Source organism: Pristiophorus japonicus, chromosome 8 (assembly GCF_044704955.1).
Source record: "Pristiophorus japonicus isolate sPriJap1 chromosome 8, sPriJap1.hap1, whole genome shotgun sequence".
NCBI classification, from domain to species: domain Eukaryota; kingdom Metazoa; phylum Chordata; class Chondrichthyes; family Pristiophoridae; genus Pristiophorus; species Pristiophorus japonicus.
The window spans coordinates 53,429,383-53,454,635 of NC_091984.1; the positions used below are offsets into that span (position 1 = coordinate 53,429,383).

Genomic DNA, 25,253 nt, shown 5'->3' on the forward strand with positions numbered 1-25,253 from the left:
GAGGACTGGGAGAAATTTAAAATTCAGCAGAGGAGGACTAAGGGTTTAATTAGGAGGGGAAAAATAGAGTATGAGAGTAAGCTTGCAGGGAACATAAAAACTGACTGCAAACGGTTATATAGATAAGTGAAGAGAAAAAGACTAATGTAGGGCCCTTGCAGTCAGAATCAGGTGAATTCATAATGGGGAACAAGGAAATGGCAGACCACTTGAACAAATACTTTAGTTCTGTCTTCACTAAGGAAGACACAAATAACCTCCCGAAAATACTAGGGGACCGAGGGTCTAGCGAGAAGGGGGAACTGAGGGAAATCCTTATTCGTCATAAAATGGTGTTTGGGAAATTGATGGGATTGAAGAGGCCGATAAATCCCCTGGGCCTGATAGTCTGCATTCCAGAGTACTTAAGAAAGTAGCCCTAGAAATAGTAGATGCATTGGTGGTCATTTTCCAACATGCCATGGACTCTGGATCAGTTCCTATGGATTGGAGGGTAGCTAATGTAACCCCACTTTTTTAAAAAGGAGGGAGAGAGAAAACAGGGAATTATAGACCAGTTAGCCTGACATCAGTAGTGGGGAAAATGCTGGAATCAATTATTAAAGATGTAATAGCAGCGCATTTGGAAAGCAGTGCCAGGATCGGTCCAAGTCAGCATGGATTTATGAAAGGGAAATTATGCTTGACAAATCTTCTAGAATTTTTTGAGGATGTAACTAGTAGAGTGGACAAGGGAGAAACCAGTGGATGTGATGTATTTGGACTTTCAAAAGGCGTTTGACAATGTCCCACACAAGAAATTACTGTGCAAAATTAAGGCACATGGGATTGGGGGTAATATATTGACGAGGATAGAGAACTGGTTGGCAGACAGGAAGCAAAGAGTGGGAATAAACCGGTCCTTTTCAGAATGGCAGACAATCACTAGTGGGGTACCGCAAGGTTCAGTGCTGGGACCCCAGCTGTTTACAATATATATTAATGATTTAGACAAAGGTATTGAATGTAATATCTCCAAGTTTGCAGATGACACTAAGCTGGGTGGCAGTGTGAGCTGTGAGGAGGATGCTAAGAGGCTGCAGGGTGACTTGGACAGGTTAGGTGAGTGGGCAAATGCATGGCAGATGCAGTATAATGTTGATAAGTGTGAGGTTATCCACTTTGGTGGCAAAAACAGGAAGGCAGATTATTATCTGAATGGTGACAGATTAGTAAAAGGGGAGGTACAACGAGACCTGGGTGTCATGGTACATCAAGTCATTGAAAGTAGGCATGCAGGTACAGCAGGCAGTTAAGAAAGCAAATGGCATGTTGGCCTTCATCGCGAGAGGATTTAAGTATAAGAGCAGGGAGATCTTGCTGCAGTTGTACAGGGCCTTGGTGAGACCACACCTTAAGTATTGTGTGCAGTTTTGGTCTCCTAATCTGAGAAAGGACATTCTTGCTATTGAGGGAGTGCAGCAAAGGTTTACCAGACTTATTCCTGGGATGGCAGGACTGACATATGAAGAAAGACTGGATCGACTAGGCTTATAGTCACTGGAATTTAGAAGAATGACAGAGGATCTCATAGACGAATGTAAAATTCTGACGAGATTGGACAGGTTAGATGCAGGAAGAATGTTCCCGATGTTGGGGAAGTCCAGAACCAGGGGTCACAGTCTAAGGATAAGGGGTGAGCCATCTAGGACGGAGATGAGGAGAAACTTTTTCACCCAGAGAATTGTGAACCTATGGAATTTTCTACCACAAAGTTGTTGAGTCCAGTTCGTTGGATATATTCAAAAGAGAGTTAGATGTGGCCCTTACGGCTAAAGGGATCAGGGGGTATGGAGAGAAGGCAGGAGTAGGGTAATGAAGTTGCATGATCAGCCATGATCATATTGAATGCTGGTGCAGACTCGAAGGGCCGAAATGCCTGCTCCTGCACCTATTTTCTATGTTTCTATGCTCCATTTGCACTGTAAGGGGGCGATCTCTATGAGGGGGTCAGGTTCCCTTCTGACCAACTTGAGTGGTTCGAATCACTCCCACTCCCTTGGGTTCTGGACTCTGGATTTATTTGGGGGGGTGTGACAAAAGTGCAAAGGACACTGGTTTGATGCAAAAGAATTTTGTTTTTATTACAGTCAAGGAAATACAAGCGTATTACTCTTGTAAGAGAATACAAGGCCAAACTTACAATCCCTCTAATAAAGGACAATACAAGGAAAGGTACAAGGTCAAACTTATAATCACTTTTAATAAAGAACCATGCACTACATATTCAAAGGGGGTTACAGTAAAATGATATCTCCCACCTCCCAATACTTAATTCTAGCTAGGTTGGACTCCAGGCCAGGCAGGATGCTTACCAATCCTTTTGACAGTTAATGGTAGATCGCAGTTTCATGGTTCACTGGATGCGGGTAGGGTCTGCTTGCTGTACCCTGAACGTCGGAGAAGACTTCTTGCTGCGCAATCTTCAGTTGGGTTGAGTCCGCTGATACGGTAAGGTGCGTGTTGGATCTATGGGGTAAGTACCTGGTTTCTTTGGCTAGAAATAAGTTTCTACAGTCTGTTAGGTAATGTTTTACCCGTTGGTAGGTCAGGATTAGATTGCAAAGTGGAAACTTTTCGATTCTTTGTTTTTTTTCCCGTTGGGGTTTCGTTCAAGTTTGGTTGATCGTGGTGGTTTTTCCGTTGATACCACGTTGACTGTGGCTGGTTGCTGCCGCGATGGTGATGTTTTTCCTTCCTTCGGGACTTCAAGGCTGGAGAAGTTAGTTTACAACTGTTGCGTTGGTTTCTCTCCTTGTCTTGATGACAACAGCTTGATCTCGGTTGCATAGCGAAGTGTGTCATACCCTCTATTGAAAACAGGGGCCAGTTATACGATTTCAGTGTTCTAATCTTGCCGCCAAATCAGTTCAAAATCCTTTGTATAATTTTGACAGGCTTGGTCCTTCTTTGTAATATTTTGGCGGGCTCTTTAAAAGTTGATATGTTTTGGGTGAGTTGATGTTCGAAAACTGTTTCCTGATGGAAATATTAGTTTGGTAATTGCAATGTCGTTTTGTGCTTAGTCTTTCGCAAACAGGCTGGATTGGGCCTCTTTGTAATGGATATGCTGAAATGGTTGTCCAGACCCATGTTGATGGGTAGCTACCTCTGGGTGATTTTGTGATGTTAATGTCTCTTGTGGAGAACGATTCTCGAATACTCATTCCTCCAGACAGGTTAACTTAGTTCTCACACCCAGGTAGCTTCACTTAATTCGACTGTCTCCTGCTAATTCCTTAGGTCCGCCCACAGCCTTGAGTTTGTCTTTTAAAATCCAAAATTCTATTAAAGTTCGTAGTTTCTTTCACAAGCACTTTAGAGTTCCAAACTTTTCGATAGATAGTCCCAAATTAAATTTCCTTCTGAATGAGCGCAAACAGTGGGGGGGGGGGGGGTTTCTTGTGAATTTTGCACCTGCTTCAGTACCCAGCATCAGCTTTGAAGGCTGAGCCAAATTTTTACGTCCAAATTTCAAAAAACTATTTTAACTCCTGCTAATAAGGTTTAAACTATGTTTCCTATTTTAATGACACTCAGTACATTCTGTTTTTATTATGATGAATAACTAACTTAAAATAATTAATTCTTATGTAAATTAATTTAATTTGAAAATAGACTTTTCCCAACAACTCAAATTGTAGGCTTTAACTTTATGAAAACATAAATGGTTTAATTATATTGATATGGTTTAATGATTTTTAATTAGATCTAATTAGCACATGTAAATGTAGATGGTCACAGTATAGATTTTTGTATCTACATAATAAGGCTTTTATCAAATTTTATTTACTTGACTTTCCCAGTCATTTTACATTTTTAAGTAAAAAGGAGTAACTTTGAAAGAAAATTGATCTTTGATCAATCCAGTTGTATATGTGGGAAGCGATTTTCATATGTCTACCGCCCTGTTTATGCTGGACAATGGGGCAGCAGGCAAACAAAAACATTTTTTTTCAAAACATGTTCCACTCATTGGCCACCTTAGGTGCAACTGACTCAATTTTTGAACGCCCATCAGAATGGGTGGCCAGTGGTCCCATCTGAAGTAGGCAGGAGCCTTATTTCAGTATTTAAATTGGATATTAAGGGAATCAAGAGATTTGGGGATAGTGCAGGAAAGTGGAGTTGAGGTAGAAGATCAGCCATGATCTTATTAAATGGCGGAGCAGTCTGGAGGGGCCGAATGGCCTAATCCTGCTCCTATTTCTTATGTTCTTAAACAGAGCTCCAGTGCCCATTGCCGGACTTTGATGTGACATTTGTGGACCAATATGTGGGGTGTGGGCTGTGCATGTCCCGTTCCTTGGTCTCTGATGTGGTACAAATGCTTCAAACACATATCTGCGCCCGCCCCCAGGACCAGACTCTCTGCCAGCTCAGCATAGGAACTAAGTGACTTCTTGCCCTCTTGCACTCCATCTTGGAGTGCCTGTTCTGTACGCATAGCTCCCTGGCCATATGCTAATGAAGGCCCAAACACCAAGATGGTTTTGGCCTCTCACTGGTGCATTTGGATGGGCGAGACAATCACAATGCCTGTTGCCCATCCAATTAGTTAACCAGACTAAAATCACCCCTTGGTGTTTTCCTAAGTTTCAAAAATTTGACAACATGTTGCCAGCATCACAGGCTATTTTATTAGATTCGGGCAATACTTTTTGTGGCTTTTACCAATTTTTTAAAAAAAGAGACCATATAGTAGTTTTATTGGATAAATCTTGAAAATGCAAGGTATGCTTATGTCTGAAACTGCAAATACCCATTACGTAGTCCATGTTGTTGCCATGTTTTACTATATTATGAGGTATAGACATGAATAAAAACTGAAATAAGCTCCTTATGAAGACTATTTGCTTTTATCTGAAATATTTCTATTTTCTTCACACTTCAGAGGAAATATATCCAAAAATTGATAACATTATTTTAGTTAATAACACGTATAAAGAAAGAACCTATTTATCCTGCAGTAGTGCAGTCGTTGGAGGAGCAGCAACAGATAAAAACCTAATATAGTCCCAATAATATAATTTTTCCAAGTTTTCTTTGTATATTTCTTAAGATTATCTCTCCCGCCGCCACAATAAAATGGCCATAGTAATTTTCAAAAATGTGCTGTATAAACCAGTGAAGTGATTGATACAGTTGAAGCTGGTTAACCAGAATACACTGGTGGAAACAAAATCATTTCATTTATCAGGCAATCTCCATTAAACAAAGCCAATCTGCACTGATTTAAATACTTTAGGAATTAATTGGTGTCTAAGAAAATCTTTCCTATAAAGGAATATCTCCATCAGTTACAGTTCCTTCCTCCATTAACAGACATCAATTATAGAATGTTACAGATGCAAGGATCAAACAAATGTTGAGGTTTTGAATGGAGAATTCAGCATGTTTTAAAAAGCATCATTTACCTTTGAAACCTTGTACATTATAACGATACAACACACAGACAACTGCTATTGCATTTCCTCTGCCTTGTGTTACATTCTAGATCCCCTGTGGCTACCTGCTGCTCAGAATGCAGGAGGACATGTTGCTGACATTTATACTGGAGTACAAGTAGTCTTATTCATGGAGTTGCCTGGAGCTAGCATGTTCCCTCACCATTGAGCAAAATGACAAGATGCATATCTGACTGCTTATGACCATGATTCTTTGCCAGGACTTCAGCCTGGAGTTATCAGATGACTGCTAACAGCTTTTTCTAAAAAAAAATCAGCACTTACCTCAGTCAAAAACAGAAAAATTGCACCCTTGCTACGTCTGTACAGCTGCTGTCAGAATGGAACCTTTATCAAATTGAAGAATGCTATGAAATTCATACTGTATATTATGTTTAGGGGGGAAAGATAAAGGTCTGTAATATTCACAAGGTATCCGATTCCCTTGTAACATTCAATGAAGTAAAACTTGATATCACTGCAATTCATAGCATGTGCTAGAACAGCACTTCAATTCATGATGCCTGCAAATGGCAAATAAAGTCTTACTGAAAATGGAATAAAACCAACCCCAATACGTTATAAAAAATATCAAAAGTTGGAGTGTGTTATAAAGATATGACACATTTCAGGGTCCGGAAAATGTTAATAAAAACTGATTTATGACATCATCTGAACCCATTGATGTGTAACTACTTTGTAATACATTCAATCTTATTTGTTATCCTTATATATATATATATATATTCTGACTATGATTTCTTAATGATCAGCTGTGGGTTATCATTTGATGAGCTTTCCCTACTTAAAGGGAGTACTCTCTTTTTTTCATTTATATCAGGAGTGAGGCTATTTTCCACTCCACAGTGTTCAGCTCCATTCACCACAACTCCATTAATAAAGCAGTACAACAGGATCTAAATAACATCCACGCTTGGGCTCACAATTAGCAGGTAACATTTGTACCACACAAGTGCTAGGTAATGACCATCTCGAAGAAGGGATGACCCAACCATCTCCCCAACAGCTCCACTATCATCGAGTCCCCCTTCATCAACATCTTGAAAGTCACCATTGACCAGAACTGCATCAGCCATGACAACACCTCGAGCAGTGCAGATGACGTGACGTGTGATGAGTGGTTCACTTTATGACTCCACCAAGCACCTCCATCAACTATAAGGTTCAAGTTATGAGTATGATGGAATACTCATCATTTGTCTGTTGCAAGCCGTAACAACACTCAAGAAACGTGACACCATCCAGGACTGTGCAATTCGCTTGATTGATGCCCCTGCCACTGGACTCGATACTTACTCCTTCTACCACTGTGGCAGCCATATGTACAATCTGCAGGATGGATTGAAACAACACACCAACGTTTCTTCCACTGTAGCTCTCTCCCTGTGACCTCTACCACTAAGAAGGACCAGAACAATAATATTGTTAGAACATCATCACCTCAAAGTTTCCCGCCAAGCCACACACTATCATGACTTGGGCATATATCGCTGTTCCTTCTTCGTTGTGAGGTCCATATCCTGGAATTCCTTACCGAACATAATTGTGGGAACGCCATCACCACAAGAATTATTGTGATTCAGGGAGAAGGCAAAAATGCAAAACATGGTAGACTAACCTATAAACTGACTGCAACATAAGCCATGAGGCAAATTGCAGCAAAATATGACTACATGAGGCCTCGTGCTGCTGGCAGAAAATCAGTCCTTTGGTGCTTCATTGTGTGTGCGCCCCCCCCCCCCCCCCCCCAGCCCAATCATGATGCTGATCCTAACTGCAACTTTTCAGTATGTAACTTAACCAGCTATTTACACTGGAAAACCATAAGCAATGGGGGGAATTTTAACCTCAGAAAAGGTAGCTTGGGGTTGAGTTTTAATTCTGAATCCTAACCCCACCCATCTCCAACCCTTCCACTTCCGGTTTTAATGGAGGTGGGACGGGGCCGGGCTGACAACCCGCTCGCCGGAGGTGGGTTGACACTTTAAATATTATAAAGAGGCTCTGCGCCTCATAGTGATCCACCATTTAAAATTTAACTGTAGGCAGGCGGGTGTCCCCAGCCTCGTGAAACCCACTAGCTAAAGGGAGACAAGGACTGCTGGTGCCTTTCCCCTTACCTGCTGAATTCAGCACCCTGCCCCGTCAACCCCCTGCAATCAGACATGGCTGGCCCTTCCGATCGCCCCCCTCAACCCCTCGCCTCCCTGATGCCTACGATCTTCAGCCCCGGACACCCCCCTCCAGTCTTCCAACATCACCTCTTCGGCCTTCCGACTTCCCCCTTCCGGCCCCCGATCACCTTCCGACGTCGCCCCGCCGGCTGCCGATCACCTTCCAACTTCCAATCTCTCTCTTTCCCCACCCCCCACCCGCCACAATCCCTCCTCTCTGTGGTGCTGCAGGGTATGCCTCCCTGCCCGCCAGACAGCCAGCCTCTCCATCTGGCTGGCTGCGGGTGGGAAAGAGATACTCGAAATGCTAATCAGGCCCTGACATTAAATTCGGCATGGCCTACAGGAAACCTGTTCCCCCAGGTTTCTTGGCTGCTTTCCAGCCCCCGCCCCCCCCCTCCACCCCGTCTCCCTACCCACCTCCAAATTAAATTTTCTGGCCCATATTACTCCGAGAACTAATTTAAGTGTATAACAATAAGTAAGTGAATGCTCATAAGATGTCCTTGTTGTACTAGTTTCATGCCACTGATAGAGCTGTGAATGTGCTATTTTAATCTCAGTATGGAATTGCTGAACCTAAGATGTCTTCAACTGTTTAACCTGCACCAACACCCATCAGTTGTGACATATAGCAGTGCTGGTGTAACATTGTATTGGATCCTGCAGTTAGACTGAATACAATATCGTGTAGTGCATTGGGCTTTCCATGCTCTTACTTAAAAGTCTAAACCCCCAAGAGCATTGCCAATAGCCTAGAAATTCGTCTCGGGCGGTGGTGCAAAAAGGTGGGTATTGGATTGGCCACCCGTTACATGCATAGTCAGTTCCATTGCTGTCAATCCAACTGACTATCAGGCGCTGTGTACAACGGGCGGCCGATCTGATAACGCCTGTTTTGCGTTACCGCCCAATAAATATTTCTCGGCCATTGTCTTTGGCCCCATCCACGAACTGTGCTCCCTTGCTGTTAACTTCATCTTTCTTTCTGGCCATATCGCACCCTGAACGAGATCATTTGTAATTTTGCTGTTCTATTTGGCCCTGTGCTGATCTTTAAACCCTACATCCTAACCAACACAGAGACCACTTTCAATTCTGCAACATTGCCAGCCTCCCCCTATCCCATACCTCAGCCCCTCCACTGCTGAAATCTTCATACATGCCTTTGTCTTCTCCAGACTCAAATACTTTCCTCGCTGGTCTCCCATCCTCCACTCTATAAATTCCAGTGTCCCAAATTCTGACACATATATCTTGTCCCTCACTCAGAGCTGTTCACCCATCACTCCATCTTTGCTGACCTACACTGGTTTCCCATTCCCAATGTTTAAATTTATAATTTCCAATGTTCTTTCCCCATCCTATCTCTGCAATCTTCACCAGCCCTATATCCCCTCCCGAATGTTCAAGTCCTCTGACTTCAGCGCTCTGTATGACCTCACTGAGACTGACCTTTGATGGAAAGCCTTTAGCTGTCTGTGTCCTACTCTGTGGGACTTCCTCCCTAAACCTTTCTGCCTTTGCAACTTTGTCTCCATCTTTAAAATCTCTTCAAAACCCATCTCTTCAACCAAGTTATTGGTCAGCCCTCCTAATCTCTCCCGATACCGTGGGACGCTTTTTATATTAAAAGTACTATATAAATGCAAGTTGTTATTGTTAATGGGAGGTAGATGCAATGGCTTCCTCTGAAATTTAGAGCATCACATAGAAACATAGAAAATAGGTGCAGGAGTAGGCCATTCAGCCCTTCAAGTCTGCACCACCATTCAATATGATCATGGCTGATCATGCAACTTTAGTACCCCTTTCCTGCTTTCTCTCCCTTGATCCCTTTAGCAGTAAGGGCCACATCTAGCTCCCTTTTGAATATATCTAACAAACTGGCCTCAACAACTTTCTGTGGTAGAGAATTCCACAGTTTCACAATTCTCTGAGTGAAGATGTTTCTCCTCATCTCTGTACTAAATGGCTTACCCCTTATCCTTAGACTGTGACCCCTGGTTCTGGACTTCCCCAACATCGGGAACATTCCTCCTGCATCAAACCTGTCCAATCCCATCAGAATTGTATATGTTTCTATGAGATCCCCTCTCATTCTTCTAAATTCCAGTGAATATAAGCCTAGTCGATCCAGTCTTCATATGTCAATCCTGCCATCCCGAGAATCAGTCTGGTTAACCTTCGCTGCACACCCTCAATAGCAAGAATGTCCTCCTTCAGATTAGGGGACCAAAACTGTACACAATATTCAAGGCGTGGCCTCATCAAGGCCCTGCACAACTACAGTAAGACCTCCCTGCTCCTATACTCAAATCCACTTGCTATGAAGGCCAACATGCCGTTTGGCGTCTTCACTATCTTGCTCTACCTGCATGACAACTTTCAATGACTGATGTACCATGACACCCAGGTCTCGTTGCAGCTCCCCTTTTACTAATCTGTCACCATTCAGATAATATTCTGCCTTCCTGTTTTTGCCACCAAAGTGGATAACCTCACATTTATCTACATTACACTGCATCTGCCATGCATTTGCCCACTCACCTAACCTTTCGGAGTCACCCTGCAGCCTCTTAGCATCCTCCTCACAACTCACACTGCCACCCAGCTTAGTGTCATCTGCAAACTTAGAGCTATTACATTCAATTCCTTCGTCTAAATCGTTAATGTATATTGTAAATAGCTGGGGTCCCAGCATTGAACCTTGCGGTACCCCACTAGTCACTGCCTGCCAACTCTCTGCTTCCTGTCTGCCAACCAGTTCTCTATCCATGTCAGTACATTACCCCCAATACCATGTGCTTTAATTTTGCATATTAATCTCTTGTGTGGGACCTTGTCAAAAGCCTTTTGAAAGTTCAAATACACCACATCCACTGGTTCTCCCTTATCCACTCAAAAAAAATTCTAGAAGATTTGTCAAGCATGATTTCCCTTTCACAAATCCATGCTGACTTGGACTGATCCTGTCACTGCTTTCCAAATGCGCTGCTATTACATCTTTAATAATTGATTCCAGCATTTTCCCACTACCGATGTCAGGCTAACCGGTCTATAATTCCCTGTTTTCTCTCTCCCTCCTTTTTAAAAAAGTGGGGTTACATTAGCTACCCTCCAATCCATAGGAACTGATCCAGAGTCCATGGAATGTTGGAAAATGACCACCAATGCATCCACAATTTCTAGGGCCACTTCCTTAAGTACTCTGGGATGCAGACTATCAGACCCTGGGGATTTATCGGCCTTCAATCCCATTAATTTCCCTAACACAATTTCCTGACTAATAAGGATTTCCTTCACTTCCCCCTAGTATTTCCGGAAAGGTTATTTGTGTCTTCCTTAATGAAGACAGAACCAAAGTATTTGTTCAATTGGTCTGCCATTTCTTTGTTCCCCATTATAAATTCACCTGATTCTGACTGCAAGGGACCTACATTAGTCTTCACTAATCTTTTTCTCTTCACATATCTATAGAAGCTTTTGCAGTTAGTTTTTATGTTCCCTGCAAGCTTACTCTCATACTTTATTTTCCATCTCCTAATTAAACCCTTAGTTCTCCTCTGCTGAATTCTAAATTTCTCCCAGTCCTCAGGTTTGCTGCTTTTTCTGGCCAATTTATATGCCTCTTCCTTGGATTTAATACTATCCCTAATTTCCCTTGTTAGCCACGGTTGAACTACCTTCCCTGTTTTATTTTTATGCCAGACAGGGATGTATAATTGTTGTAGTTCATCCATGTGATCCTTAAATGTCTGCCATTGCCTATCCACCGTCAACCCTTTAAGTATCATTCGGCAGTCTATCCTAGCCAATTCACGTCTCATACCTTCGAAATTACCTTTCTTTAAGTTCAGGACCCTAGTCCCTGAATTAACTGTGTCACTCTCCATCTTAATGAAGAATTCTACCATATTATGGTCACTCTTCCCCAAGGGGCCTTGCACAACATGATTGCTTATGAATCCTCTCTCGTTACACAACACCCAGTCCAGGATGGCCAGCTCTCTAGTTGGTTCCTCGACATATTGTTCTAGAAAACCATCCCTCATACACTCCAGGAAATCCTCCTCCACCGTATTGCTACCAGTTTGGTTAGCCCAATCTATATGGAAATTAAAGTCACCCATGATAACTGCTGTACCTTTATTGCACGCATTCCTAATTTCCTGTTTGATGCCATCCCCCACCTCACCATTACTGTTTGGTGGTCTGTACACAACTTCCACTAGCGTTTTCTGCCCTTTGGTGTTCAGCAGCTCTACCCATACAGATTCTATATCATCCAAGCTAATGTCCTTCCTTACTATTGCGTTAATCTCCTCTTTAACCAGCAACACCACCCCACCTCCTTTTCCTTCCTGTCTATCCTTCCTGAATATTGAATACCCCTGGATGTTGAGTTCCCAGCCATGGTCATCCTGGAACCATGCCTCTGTAATCCCAATTACATCATATCTGTTAACAGCTATCTGCGCAGTTAATTCATCCTCTTTATTACGAATGCTCCTTGCATTGAGACACAGAGCCTTCAGGCTTGTTTTTTTGACACTCTTTGTCCTTTTAGAATTATGTTGTAATGTGGCCCTTTTTGATTTTTGCCTTTGATTTCTCTGCCCTCCACTTTTCCCTATCTCCTTTCCACCTTTTGTTTCTGACCCCATTTTATTTCCCTCTGTCTCCCTGCATAGATTCCCATCCCCCTGCCATATTAGTTTAAACCCTCCCCAACAGCACTAGCAAACACTCCCCCTTGGACATTGGTTCCAGTCCTGCCCAGGTGCAAACCGTCCGGTTTGTACTGGTCCCACCTTCCCCCAGAACTGGTTCCAATGTCCCAGGAATTTGAATCCCTCCCTCTTTCACCATTCCTCAAGCCACGTATTCATCTTAACTATCCTGCTATTTCTACTCTGACTAACACGTGGAACTGGTAGCAATCCTGTGATTACTACCTTTGAGGTCCTACTTTTTAATTTAACTCCTAGTTCCCTAAATTCAGCTTGTAGGACCTCATCCCGTTTTTTACCTATATCGTTGGCACCTATATGAAGCACGACAACTGGCTGTTCACCCTCCCCCTCCAGAATGTCCTGCAGCCATCCGAGACATCCTTGACCCTTGCACTAGGGAGGCAACATACCATCCAGGAGTCTAGATTGCGGCCGCAGAAACACCTATCTATTCCCCTTACAATAGAATCCCCTACCACTATAGCTCTCCCACTCTTTTTCCTACCCTCCTGTGCAGCAGAGCCACCCCTGATGCCATGAACTTGGCTGCTGCTGCCTTCCTCTGATGGGCCATCTCCCCCAACAGTACCCTAAACGGTATATCTGTTTTGGAGGGAAGTGACCGCAGGGGACACTGCACTACCTTCCTTTCACTGCTCTTCCTCATGGTCACCCATTCCCTCTCTGCCTGTGTAACCTTTACCTGCAGTGTGCCCAACTCATTAAACGTGCTATTCACGACATCCTCAGTATCGCAGATGCTCGAGTGAATCCATGCGCAGCTCCAGTGCCGCAATGCGGTCTGTCAGGAGCTGCAGCTGAACACACTTCCTGCACACATAGTCCCTGACTTCCCACATAGCACAGGAGGAGCATGACATGCATCTGGGCTCTCCTGCCATGACTTAACTCTTAAATTAACTTAATTTGGCAACAATGCCAAAGGTTACCTACTGATAAGAAAAAAAAAGATAAAATGCTCACCAATCCACCAGCCAATCACTTACCCGCTTGGCTGTGGCATCACACTTCGATTTCTTTTTACTTCTTTGTTTACTTTCTGCCCCTGCTGCAGCTGGCTCCTCCGACTGTTGCTGCTCCAAGCTGCTGCTGCCCTTTATCCTCCCGTGCTGCTCCGCTCTCGCGATGCTGGTTTCTCCGACTGTTGCTGCTCCAAGCTGCCGCTGCCCTTTATCCTCCCGCGCCGCTCCGCTCTCGCGATGCTTGTACACAGTGCATAGTGGTGCTAAAGTTGCAGAGGAAAAAGTGCTCAATTTTATGTGACCCAAATAACTTCGTAGGAATGATTGGGGTATTGTTTATCATGCCTTGGCTCATTTACTCTGGCAGGCTAGAAATAAGAAGAGCCTTCATGCCAATTCTGAGTAGTTTGCATGTTCTTCAAGAGTACATAATTCTCCTGTGGAGAGGGCAATGGGTGCCTATTTCAACTCCAGATTTTCCATGCTTGCCTCACCCACTGCTAGTCTGCTGTAACCATTTGCACCACGTCTGGACCCATCTTTTTTATTTACTTGTCCCATTACCACTCCCTTTTGCCTTGCACCAACATTGCTTTGTCATTTCATCCCATCACATACTTAACCCTATCACATACTTTGCTCTTTGTTCGTTCCTTTTCCCTTTTCACTGGTTCTGTACTTGCTTAAAAACTGTTAATCTCCAACATCTTCCAGTTCTGATGAAACGGCATCGATCCGAAACATTACCTCTGTTTCCCTCTCCATTGATGCTGCCTGACCTAAGTGTTTCCAGCATTTTCTGTTCTTATTTCAGATTTCCAGCATCCGCAGTATTTTGCTTTTGTATTCATAATTCTTCATTCCTTTTGACCCTCCCAGGCTTACAGCTTTGCAATGGGAAGTTATCCAAAGTCCGGACTGCCATTCATGATCGATGGATTGAATTTGCAACACATTGGCAGACTACATAGTGGGCTTGGTGAGTACATTAGAGTTACCATGCATCTGAAATCAACCATGGAGCTATGTGGAAAGAATAGCTCATGTGTGTTAGTTTATATTATTTGCATTTCACATTTATAGCCTGGATATATACAAAGTTGATGCCGATCAAAATAATTTACAACAGACTTAGCTAAATAGTCCAACAACAATACTGTTCAATAATTAGCAATTCCCTTTTGTTTACATTTTGCCTGAGATAGTTTTGTGAAATAAAGTTGTTACTCCTAAAATGTTGCAATGGTGATATTTAAAAGCTGATTATTGCAGCAATGCCTCGTACAAGCAAAATGTAATATGACTTGCATACTTGAGTAAAAGATCGATCGAGCATCTCCCACATGATCTTAGTATGTTTGCTTTTCCTGCCAGACAGCAGATAAGACATAATGGGGGTGAAATTCAACTTTGGTGGTTAGGTGGACGGGGAGATCGGCTGCCTGTAATATACCCTGCCTGATTTTCCTTTCTGTTTCACTTACGGTGAAGAAGACTTGTAGAATCTATTCACAACTTTTTCATAAAGTAGAAATGACAAGCCATGAATACATTATTTTTAATTATCACATTTGCATTGAACTTTTAATTTCACACTACATTTTTGTATTGTTTTAAATGTTTAAAATGTGTTTTGCATTGCTTTCTCTCCTCAGTTTTTTTGTAATATAACTAAACACAGCTGGATCTCAGATTTATAAATGTCAGCTTGATTCAGTTGGCCTCTTTTGCCTCTTGAATCAGAGAAGATCGTCAGTTCAAGGCCCACTCCAGGACCTTAACACATGATCTAGACTGGCACTTCAGTACAGTATTGAAGAAGGACTGGTGCATTGTTAGTGGATGAGGCCTTGGACCAAGATCCTGTCTGCATGCAGATAGATGTTAAGGACCCTATGGCTGTGTGGCAAGAGGAAGGAATTTCCAGGTATATCCTCAACTAAGCTCAAAAAAATAGATTGACTGGTCATTAATCTCAAAGGAAGATAGGAATTGCGAAACAAAAAAAGAGCATAGTCCTTCTGGTTTTCTGCATACCATTCTGGCAGTCATGTGATATAAAAATATAGAGTTGTTGACTCATCATGGCAATAAATCACTATCAATTCGTCTACAACAGACCCAGACACGAGGCAAGAAAAATCCACCAGTGCTTGAAAGAGTTGGGATGTGTTCCTCTGAAGCATACTACAATTACCATATGTCATGTCTCAAAATATTCTCACATTTACCCCTTTAAGCCCTGGTATCATTCTGGTGAATCTGCACTGTACCCCCTGCCCCCCCCCCCCCCCCACCCTGCACCTTGCCCCATCAAGGCCAATATATCTTTTCTGAGATGCAACTGGGGCCCAAAACGGAACGGAATACTCCAAACATGGTCTGACCAAGGCTTTGCACAACTGAAGCATCACATTCTCCTCTTGATATTTCAGCCCCCTTGAGATAGAGGCCAAAGTTCAATTAGCCTTTTTGATTACATTTTGTACTTGTACATCAACTTTTAGTGATTAGTATACATGGACACCCACATTCCTTTGCTTCTTTACAGTTCCTCATCTCCCACCATTAAGAAAATACTACAATTTGTCTTCCTTGTATCCAAAGTGAATGATCTCATACTTGCCTACTTGGAACTCCATCTGCCACAGTTTTTCCCCACTCACTTAAGCTGTCTATAATCCTTTGTAACATCCCGTTCCCATCTACACCACTGATTATGCCCCCTAACTTGGATATGCAACTCTCTATTCCTTCATTCAAGTCATTGTTATAAGTGATTAAAAAGCGGAGGCCCCAGTACAGATCCCTGGAGAACACCACTTGTACATTCCACAATCAGATTACATTCCCTTTATCCCAATTTTCTGTCCCCTACCTCCCAACCAATTGCCAACCTCCAATTCCGTGCGCTTTTATTTCTGCTAATAATCTCTTGTGCGGAAGCATATCAAATTGCACCGTGGAAGCCTGATTTAAGTATGTTAATGAAGTGTCCCACCTCTCAAGAGTCGGATACTTGTATGACACGAAACCTAGCATAGTTAAAAATGGCAACAGGCAGGTTGAGGACATGTTCACTGTTTTTAGATTTTTAACCCCTCTCACACTCGATAGTAACAATCAAGGCCAAAGTAATAATTTAATAGTCAGACATTTCCTTATTATCTATTTATAGTATCATCTGCACTTACCTTTAATGGGCCCACATTCTCTCTCACCGCTTTCTTTTAGATTTATAAAAACTTATACTGTTAGTTTTGATATCACTCGCAAGTTTTTTCCATACCTTTGGGCACCTCTATTACTTCCTTTGTAACCCTTTGTTGGTTTTTAGATTTTAGTTTTTCCTTGTATTTGTGTAAGCCTTTTCTGTTAGCTTGATGCTGTCTTTTACCTCATTTGTTGACCATGATTGTTTAACTGCACAAGTGGAGTTTTTGTCTTTTAAAGTATGTACTGGTTTTGTATTGTACCAAAAACTTATTTTGAATACTTCCCACTGTTTGTAGGTTTACCTGTTAAAAGTGCAGCCCAGTTTATTGTGGTGAATATATTTCTCATCCTTTCAAAGTTTGCTTTCTTAAATTTAAAACCATGGTTTGTGACTCTTGCTTCTCCTTTCAAACGTAATATCAAATTCAATCATATTATGGTCAGTATTCACTAGATTTTCCGATGCAGTCAGACAGTTAACTAATTCTGGCTCGCTGCTCATCACTAAACCTAGTACGGCCTTATCCCTTGTCAGTTCTAAAATATATTGTTCTAGAAATTCATTGGGGCTGAAATTCAGGTACGCCAGAAAGCTGGCACGCTCATGATTTTTTATCTATTTTTAACGCTGGGAATGATGAGGCGGCTTTCCGAGCGATTTTCTCAACTTTAAACTTTTTTTATCATTGGACCGGAAGACTGTCATAGTGGGAGCGGAAGTGTGGCGGTAAGTCCTGGTGAGGGGTGGAAATTGGGGCGGGACCAAGTCTCTGCCACTGTCACGATGCGTGTGTGTCACCACGCTCTCCCCTTCACTTAAAGGGGAGAGTGTTCGGCATTCAAAAACATCGGTCCACTGGGCCACCAGGGAGGGTTTCAGCCAGGCCAGTGGCCTGGCGCCCAAGAGGGGGTGCCAGGCTGCCTATTGGCGGCCCTGCCGAACCATGGACAAAAATTGGCCGGCCAATCGGGAAGTCGGCCGGCAAAAATAACATAGTGACCGGGAGAAGCTGCGGCAACAGAAAAAGCTGTCGGCATCGTGCAGCGGCTCGTGGGTTTTTGAAAGTAAATTTGAGGCGGATTACAACGGGATAGCGGCGGTATGCACTTTGATGATGCACTTGCAGTGGTCGACAGCAGTGGGGCGCAAGTGGGGTCAGGCCAAAAAATCCCTGAGCTGAATTTGGGTCGGGGCGACCAATGGACTGCAACGCGGCGGCCACTCGATGCCGCCGCAAAATGCCGATAACAGGCCTTAGACGGACCCTGAATTTTGGCCTCACTGTCTTTACTGCTTGAGCTATGCTGCTTCTCCCAGTCTATGTGAAAATTAAAATTTCCCATTCATTGTTCCCTCTAATTTTTTTTGGCCTGCGCATTCCCTTTAACGGGCTACGAGGCCATTCAAAATTCCGTGCATGCATGGTTTTTCTGTTTAAAAGCCAGCTCACCGGCTGCACAGGACCTCAAGAGTACTGCGCGGCCACACAGCTTAAAGGGAACATTCCTGATCTCCGTGTTTATACATTCCCTATTACCCCTCCCCGCCCCACCACTACATCATTACTTTCAGGAAATCTGCAGGCAACTCCTACCAGTCTTGCATCCTTTGCTGTTCCTTAGTGTGGTACCCTTACTGAATTGCTTTCTTTGAACTGCTGTAGTTTTGTCTTTTATCAATATTGCTGCTACTCCTCCATTCCCAATTTCCCTGTAATTTCTAAACAACCTATAGCCTGGAATATTTCGTTCTCAATCGTGTCCAACTCATAGCCATGTCTTTGTAATGGCTACTACATAATACCCTTGAAGCTGAATTTGTGCTTCTAACTCATTTGGTTTATTTATTAAGCTACATACATTCATGTACATGGTAACTGTCCCTAACCCTGCCCATATGCCCTGATAGTGTAATGCTCACATTTTTTGATCTATCACACTTTTGGCTGATAATGCTCTGTACATTGCTATACTTGTATATACATTTTTTATCACTACTTCATTTTTAACAGCTATTTTGTTGTTACTTCCTATAATCTTTTCTGTTCCTGGAATCCTTATCTCTATTTATACTCTGACCTTTGCTCTTATCCCCTCTTTTTCTTACCTTTAGGTTATTATTTCTACATCAACCCCTCCACCCTCTTTATTGGTTTCAAGTTCTTTCTACAGTCCTATTTATCCTTTCCGCTCGGACTGGTTCAGGTGCCGCCAGTCTCAGCAATACCGCTCCTTCCTGCCTGAGGATTGGTGCCAACCTGCCATGAAATAAAATCCTTCCTTCCCATATCTGTCTTTCAGCCACTATTTAATTTCCTGATCTGTTTATTCCTATGTCAATTCACATGTGACTCTGGTAGTAATCTGGAGACCAGCACCCTCGAAGGCCTGCTTTTTAATTTAGTGCCTACTTTCTGATACTCCCTCAGCAGGACCTCCTCCATTTTCACAGTCTCTGTAAAAATGGAGGAGGTCCTCCATTTCACACATTTTGCAGTCTTGACACTCTGCCTGTTTTTCTTTTTTCATTTATTGTACATCATTTATTTATTTGTCTAGTTCCAGAACTAACTGATTCACCTCTCAAACTAAATTTTCATTATCTGATAGATTTAATTTGATTTCTTTTAGGTAACTTTATTGCTCAGTTTAGTTTAATTAGCCTATGTCTTTGTCTTAAAGACCATTTTTATTTATTTAATTTTTATTACTTACTTAAAACTACTCATTAGGTTTTCCCCCTTGCCTCCTACTTATTCATTTCTATTTTTAAAATTTAGTAGCTTCTTAATCTACTATATATTTAAGTGTTAAAGGAAAATTAAATAATTGAACACTCAGCTTTTGATCCTCAGTTAATTTACTTAGCACCCCCAACCCACTGTCACCAAAGTTCTCACTCTGTTCCCAGTTCACTGAGAAACAAACCATTTTCAACTGGTCAGTCAACCCCCAGCCACACAGTATCAAATTAACACCTGCCAGTGACCTACTTGCAGTTGATTGACAGTTAATTGCCAACTGACTTGCAATTTTTTTTAACTTTTAAATTTGAGTTTGATTTATAAAAATCACCAATCTGTACTACTTACCACTGAATTCCCACTGTCACCAGAGTCCCATTTTAAATGTCCTTAACTTGTTCACTCTGCTGGGCACTCTCTCGAGTCCTGAAAACATACTTGTGTTTTTATTTATGCAACTTTTATCGGACATTTTTTTTTTAATTTCAGTGTACAATCATGAAGTACAGGTAATACTTTTTTGTCAGGCTCATTTCATTTGGTTAACAGCATAATCTTTGGTTGTAACATCTGTGAAACATATGCCAATCTCAGTAGATAATGAATCTACTCAAGAGGTACCAGGCAGTCTCAATTTCTTTCCTGGCAGCCCAAATGGCTTGTGTAATTCTCCATAAACAGCCAGATCATCTTTCAAGGTCCGAATGAGACCACAAACTCAACAAAAAAAGCTTACTAATTAGTCATGCATCTCTGTGCTGGCAAGGGTGACATTTAAAAGACGTACTTCTCCCGGGCAGTTAGAAGCAACGCCCAGGAGATTCACGTCCCATTCTTAATGAGAACACACTGCAGGCCAGATGAGACTGTTATGCGGGCCGTATGTTTGACATCCCTAGTCTACAGCAAACAGTCTACAACTAACATTCTCACCAAGCTATTGAGTCTACTTTTAAGAATAAGCAAAGTGATTTTTGGGGGATTTTTCTCTTCCCAAAAATAACAATAAACAAGATACAATCTTTATCTTTTGCCGAGTCCATTTTGGAATTCCAACCAAATAGGAATTCTGGAGTTTCACTCCCTCATTGCTTACTCACAGTCTGATTATTTTTCACTGATGCTGCACAATCTATGTCAGATGTTATGGGCTCATTATTGAGAGTGTGCCTGACCCAAGGTGATTGCAGATCACCAGCATCCAGTGCAAATTGAGAGGATCTCAAATAAAATTCTCACATTCTTGCAACTTTCATTTCATTGATTTTAGAGGTGAGGTTCAGTTTAAATTAGTGTAGTTCACTCTTTGGCGCATGCATAAAATATACACTAATGCTCACTGTAACAGATGTTTTACTTTTAAGACCCAAGAAAGATTTACAGATTTGTGTTGTATTAATGACTCTTAATATAACATGCTCCAAGGTGGACTATGCAGCTGACAGGGTTAAATGTTGCTCTGTTTTCTGTATTTTCTGGCTTTCTAACTCCTTGGGTTTTAAAAATGGTTCAGAGTGATCAAAATAATCTTTTTCACCACACCTCAGGCAGAATGTGACTCAGTTCCATCTGTTAGAAACCTATTCCTGACTCCCTCCAGCAGTTTCTGATTCAAACCATCCATTATATGCAGGTTTTCGAGGTGGTTTATTTTAGACTGGTTTTGAACAAACAAATTTCTGTTAAAAACTCAATTGTGCAGAAAGTGATCACTATCAGTCACAGTCTGCATGTAAAAACTGATTCTGATTGACTCAATGTTGAAACCAATAAGTGTGTTTAAAAATTGGATTGAAAGGAGCAATACTTGTACTGTTAATATATTATCCTAAAAATTATAACTAAAGCAGATTTAACAGTTGTATCATTATCTGATGCTTTTTAATCCCTGCTATTGCTTTACCATCGTTTAATTCCTTTCTCGTTTCAATAACTTCTTTTAATCTGTTGTGTCCCTATTGATTTGATCCTCTTGCCCCAAAGTTGAATGTAGTGATACTACCTCAATATTCTTCCTGTCTCTGACTTCTTTGTGATTGACAGCAGTTTTGTCTTACTTAAAATTAAGACTGAAACTTCTCTCTGCTGACTTTAATGTGACCTCCACCTTTGCCACCGCTTTCTACTGAGGCTGTATTCTCTGGTGAACTGCCTCTATTCCAATATCTGGCCTGCTTCTACAGGCTCAGTTTTCTGCTCCTCCGCTGAGAATTGTTCACTCTGCACTGAGCTAGCTCTGATCTGTCCTAGTGCCGTTTCAGAGTTGTGGTGGGGTCAGAAACCTGATTGGAGAGATTAAATATGGAGTTGCAGGAAAACTGGGCACACATTTGGGAGGTGGCAATGCGTTCAAGGACTTTGGAGAGGAAAGGGAGGTTGGAAATTGGGCGGTACTTTGCAAGGACAGAGGGGTCAACAGTTTGAGACACTAGCATCCAGCATTACTGTTAAGCTGCACTGCCACACAACAGTCAGGAGGTCCTGCGCAAGCTGCTCACTGGCTTTTCAGTGCAAAAAATCATGCATACGCGAAAATTCGAATGGGCCGCGCAGCCAGTTAAAGGGACCGTGCACCCAAAAATAAAATTAGAGGGAACATTGCTAGCATCTCCCTCCCATTTCCCACTTCCAGGGACCCTCATTCCTCCATGCTCTGCGACCCTAGTGTCATTGCCTCCTATTGATCCCAGAGGTCCAAAACTTCCTCAAACCAGGCCTCCTCCCGCCAATCGATTTAATGCATTCTGCAGAACTCCCCTGCCAATGTTCCTACTTTCTAGGATACCTGTCCCAGTGACCCTCCCTTCCCAGTGTTCCCATCATTTACAATATCCTTTCCAAGGCTTTCAGCTGCTGAGAATTCGCCAGTGATCTCAAAGCCCGGGACCACCCTTCTAGTGCTGTCACTGCCCTACAACCATCGCCATCAAGATGCCACTCCCAGTGTTGTGTACTGCATGGCTCTTGCTCCCAGTACTCCCACACTCAGTTACCCAGCCCCAATGTTTCACATTCTGTCTCCCTCCCAGCAGGCCTTCCCAACACTGCTGGAATCCTAAATGCTACTTTCTGTCTCCAGAATGCCACTTTCTCCTCCAAGACCCAAGAATCTTCCTTCCTAATATTCCCAGATCCCAATATCCTCCTCTTAGAGAGCGCAAGTTAGGTTTTAGGACTACAACGTTTGTAACTTGATCCTGAAGTTCGAAAAGTATTCCATTTCCAAGCTAACATTGTGGACTGATGAGCACAAAATTCCTCCCTCCTCCCAAAAAAGTAATGAGATAGTTAGATAAATTGTTTTAATTATATAGTTTAAACATACACATCCCTTCACACAGTTCTGCTGAATAACAATTGAAACACAAGTGGAAAGAAATATAAAAAATTTGTCCCGGCAGATTGAACTTTGCATGGCTATTTGTATTCAACAAGCGCTTCTTTTAAAAAGACAAAGAAAGGTTTGTTGTGAGTTATCATCATTACTTGCTCCTCTTTTCATTAGTATTGGATTCCCTTGTTGGAGGTAGGGTGGCAGTAATGTTGGAGCAACAGTGCAGTGCCAGGTAGTGGGAGGAGGCGAAAGTCAGTTTCTCGATACCCCAGGTGTTGCACAGGGAGGCAGCAATCAGGAAATAAAAGAAAGAAAGACTTGGATTTATATAACGCCTTTCACAATCACCGAACGTCTCAAAGCACATTACATCCAATTTTGGAGTGTAGTGACTGTTGTAATGTAGGAAACCTGGCTGCCAATTTGCGCAAGGCGAAAACTATCACAAGGTGACCTCAATTGGCTACTGCTGCACACTTCCTGGTAGTCGAGTCAAATAGCAGTACTGGCAGTGATTTTCCACTAGGCAATCCATTTATCCTCTAAGTAGCATATTTTAAAAAAAACTATGAAGGAGAGAATCTAAAAAAATTCATAATGCATGATTTTATTATGAAGTAAATGGTCACAAAAAGTGTACATTGTGCAAAAAAATGTAAACATAATAGTTCTCTCAGATAACCCATTTATAACATAAACATCTCAAAAATTGAACAAATTCCTAAAGTTTCCTATATCCGTACTTAAACATCTCTCAAATTCCTTCAGCCATTTTTCCCCGACCAGCTTTCTTCTTTGTCAGTGCCTTGACTTTATATACTCAACCGTTCCCAGATTTTCAGTTTTTCACCTGTGTCTTCTGAGGATTGTTTTCACCTTCTTGCACAATCCAGCATTTCTATCTCTTGTGCATGTGACACAAACTTACCCTCCTCATTCTTCTCGAACTGTCTGCAGCCTTTGACACGGTTTCCCTCTCCACTGTTGTCCAGCTGGGTGGGACTACACTGGCTTGGTTCCATTCTTATCTATCTAATTGTAGCCAGAGAATCACCTGGAACGGCTTCTCTTCCCACTCCCGCATCGTTACCTCTGATGTTCCCCCAAGTATCTAGCCTTGGCCCCCTCCTATTTCTCATCTATATGCTGCCCCTTGGCGACATCATCTGAAAACACAGCATCAGTTTCCACATGTACACTGACTACACCCTCACTACCACTTCTCTCGACCCCTCCATGGTCGCTAGCTTGTCAGACTGCTTGTCTGATGGATGAGCAGAAATTTTCTCCAATTAACTATTGGGAAAACCAAAGCCAATCTTCTGTCTTTGGTCCCCGCCACAAACTCCGTTCCCTAGCCACCGACTTCATCCCGCCCCCTAGTATCTGTGTGAAGTTGAACCAGACTGTTCGCAACCTTGGTGTCATATTTGACCCTGAAATGAGCTTCCGACCACATATTCACGCCATAACTAAGCTCAACTGCTGAAACCCTCATCCATGCCATTATTACCTCTAGACTTGATTATTCCAACACACTCCTAGCTGGCCTCCCACATTCTACCCTACGTAAACTTGAGGTCAGAAAAACTCGACTGCCCGTATCCGAACTCGCGGCAAGTCCCATTCACCCATCACCCCTGTGCTCGCTGACCTACATTGGCTCCCGGTTAAGCAACGCGTTGATTTTAAAATTCTCATCCTTGTTTTCAAATCCCTCCATGGCCTTGCCCCTCCCTGTCTCTGTAATCTCCTCCAGCCCCACAAACCACCGAGATATCTGCGCTCCTCAAATTCTGCCCTCTTGAACATCCCTGATTATAATCGCTCAGCCAGCGGTGGCCGTGCCTTCAGCTGCCTAGGCCCCAAACTCTGGAACTCCATCCCAAAACTTCTGTGCCTCTCTACTCTGCTTTCCTCCTTTAAGATGCTCCTTAAAACCTACCTCGTTGACCAAGCTTTTGGTCAGCTGCCCTAACTTCTCCCTATGTGGCTCGTTGTCAAAACTCTTGTTTTTTAACAGTCCTGTGAAGTGCCTTGGGACATTTTACTACACTAAAGGCACTATATAAATACAAGTTGTTGTTGTTCTATCCATCATTGCCTCTTTTCAGTCACCGTTGATGCATCTTATGCTGACTTTTATATTCACCTACATTGCATGTTCACTCCTTCCCTGGCTGAAAATCCTCTCAGCAGCCGTAGCTTCACTGCAGTGGAACCTCAGTCCACAGGCAATATAAGATCACAAATAATTATGAATGAGAAAGGCCATTCTCAATTCATTCATCCAGAGTAATCCTAGCATCAACCAATTGTCGTATCTAGTTTTTTAAAAATTATTTCACGATTTTGTGTCTCCACACTTTTTATTCATTCTTGACAAAGCCAGCATTTATTGTGCATCCTTAACATCTGAAATAAAAACAGAAAATGCTAGAAATACTCAGCAGGTCAGACAGCATCTGTGAGGAGAGAAACAGAGTTAAAGTTTCAAGTCAATAACCTTTCATCAGACATATAGATCAGACTGGACGGCAGATTATCAGCCCTAAAAGA

The 25,253-nt window shown here is 42.4% G+C and overlaps 1 protein-coding gene across 9 annotated transcripts in view; it reads left to right on the forward strand.

Moving 5' to 3' along the window:
• LOC139268074 (ERI1 exoribonuclease 3-like) overlaps positions 1-25,253 on the forward strand; it is a 535,481-nt gene that overhangs the window by 196,197 nt on the left and 314,031 nt on the right. For all 9 annotated transcript variants that reach the window (XM_070886065.1, XM_070886072.1, XM_070886073.1 and 6 more), the window contains exon 7: positions 14,280-14,379. In XM_070886065.1, the coding sequence (XP_070742166.1) occupies positions 14,280-14,379 (100 nt within the window). The remainder of the gene's footprint in view (positions 1-14,279; positions 14,380-25,253) is intronic.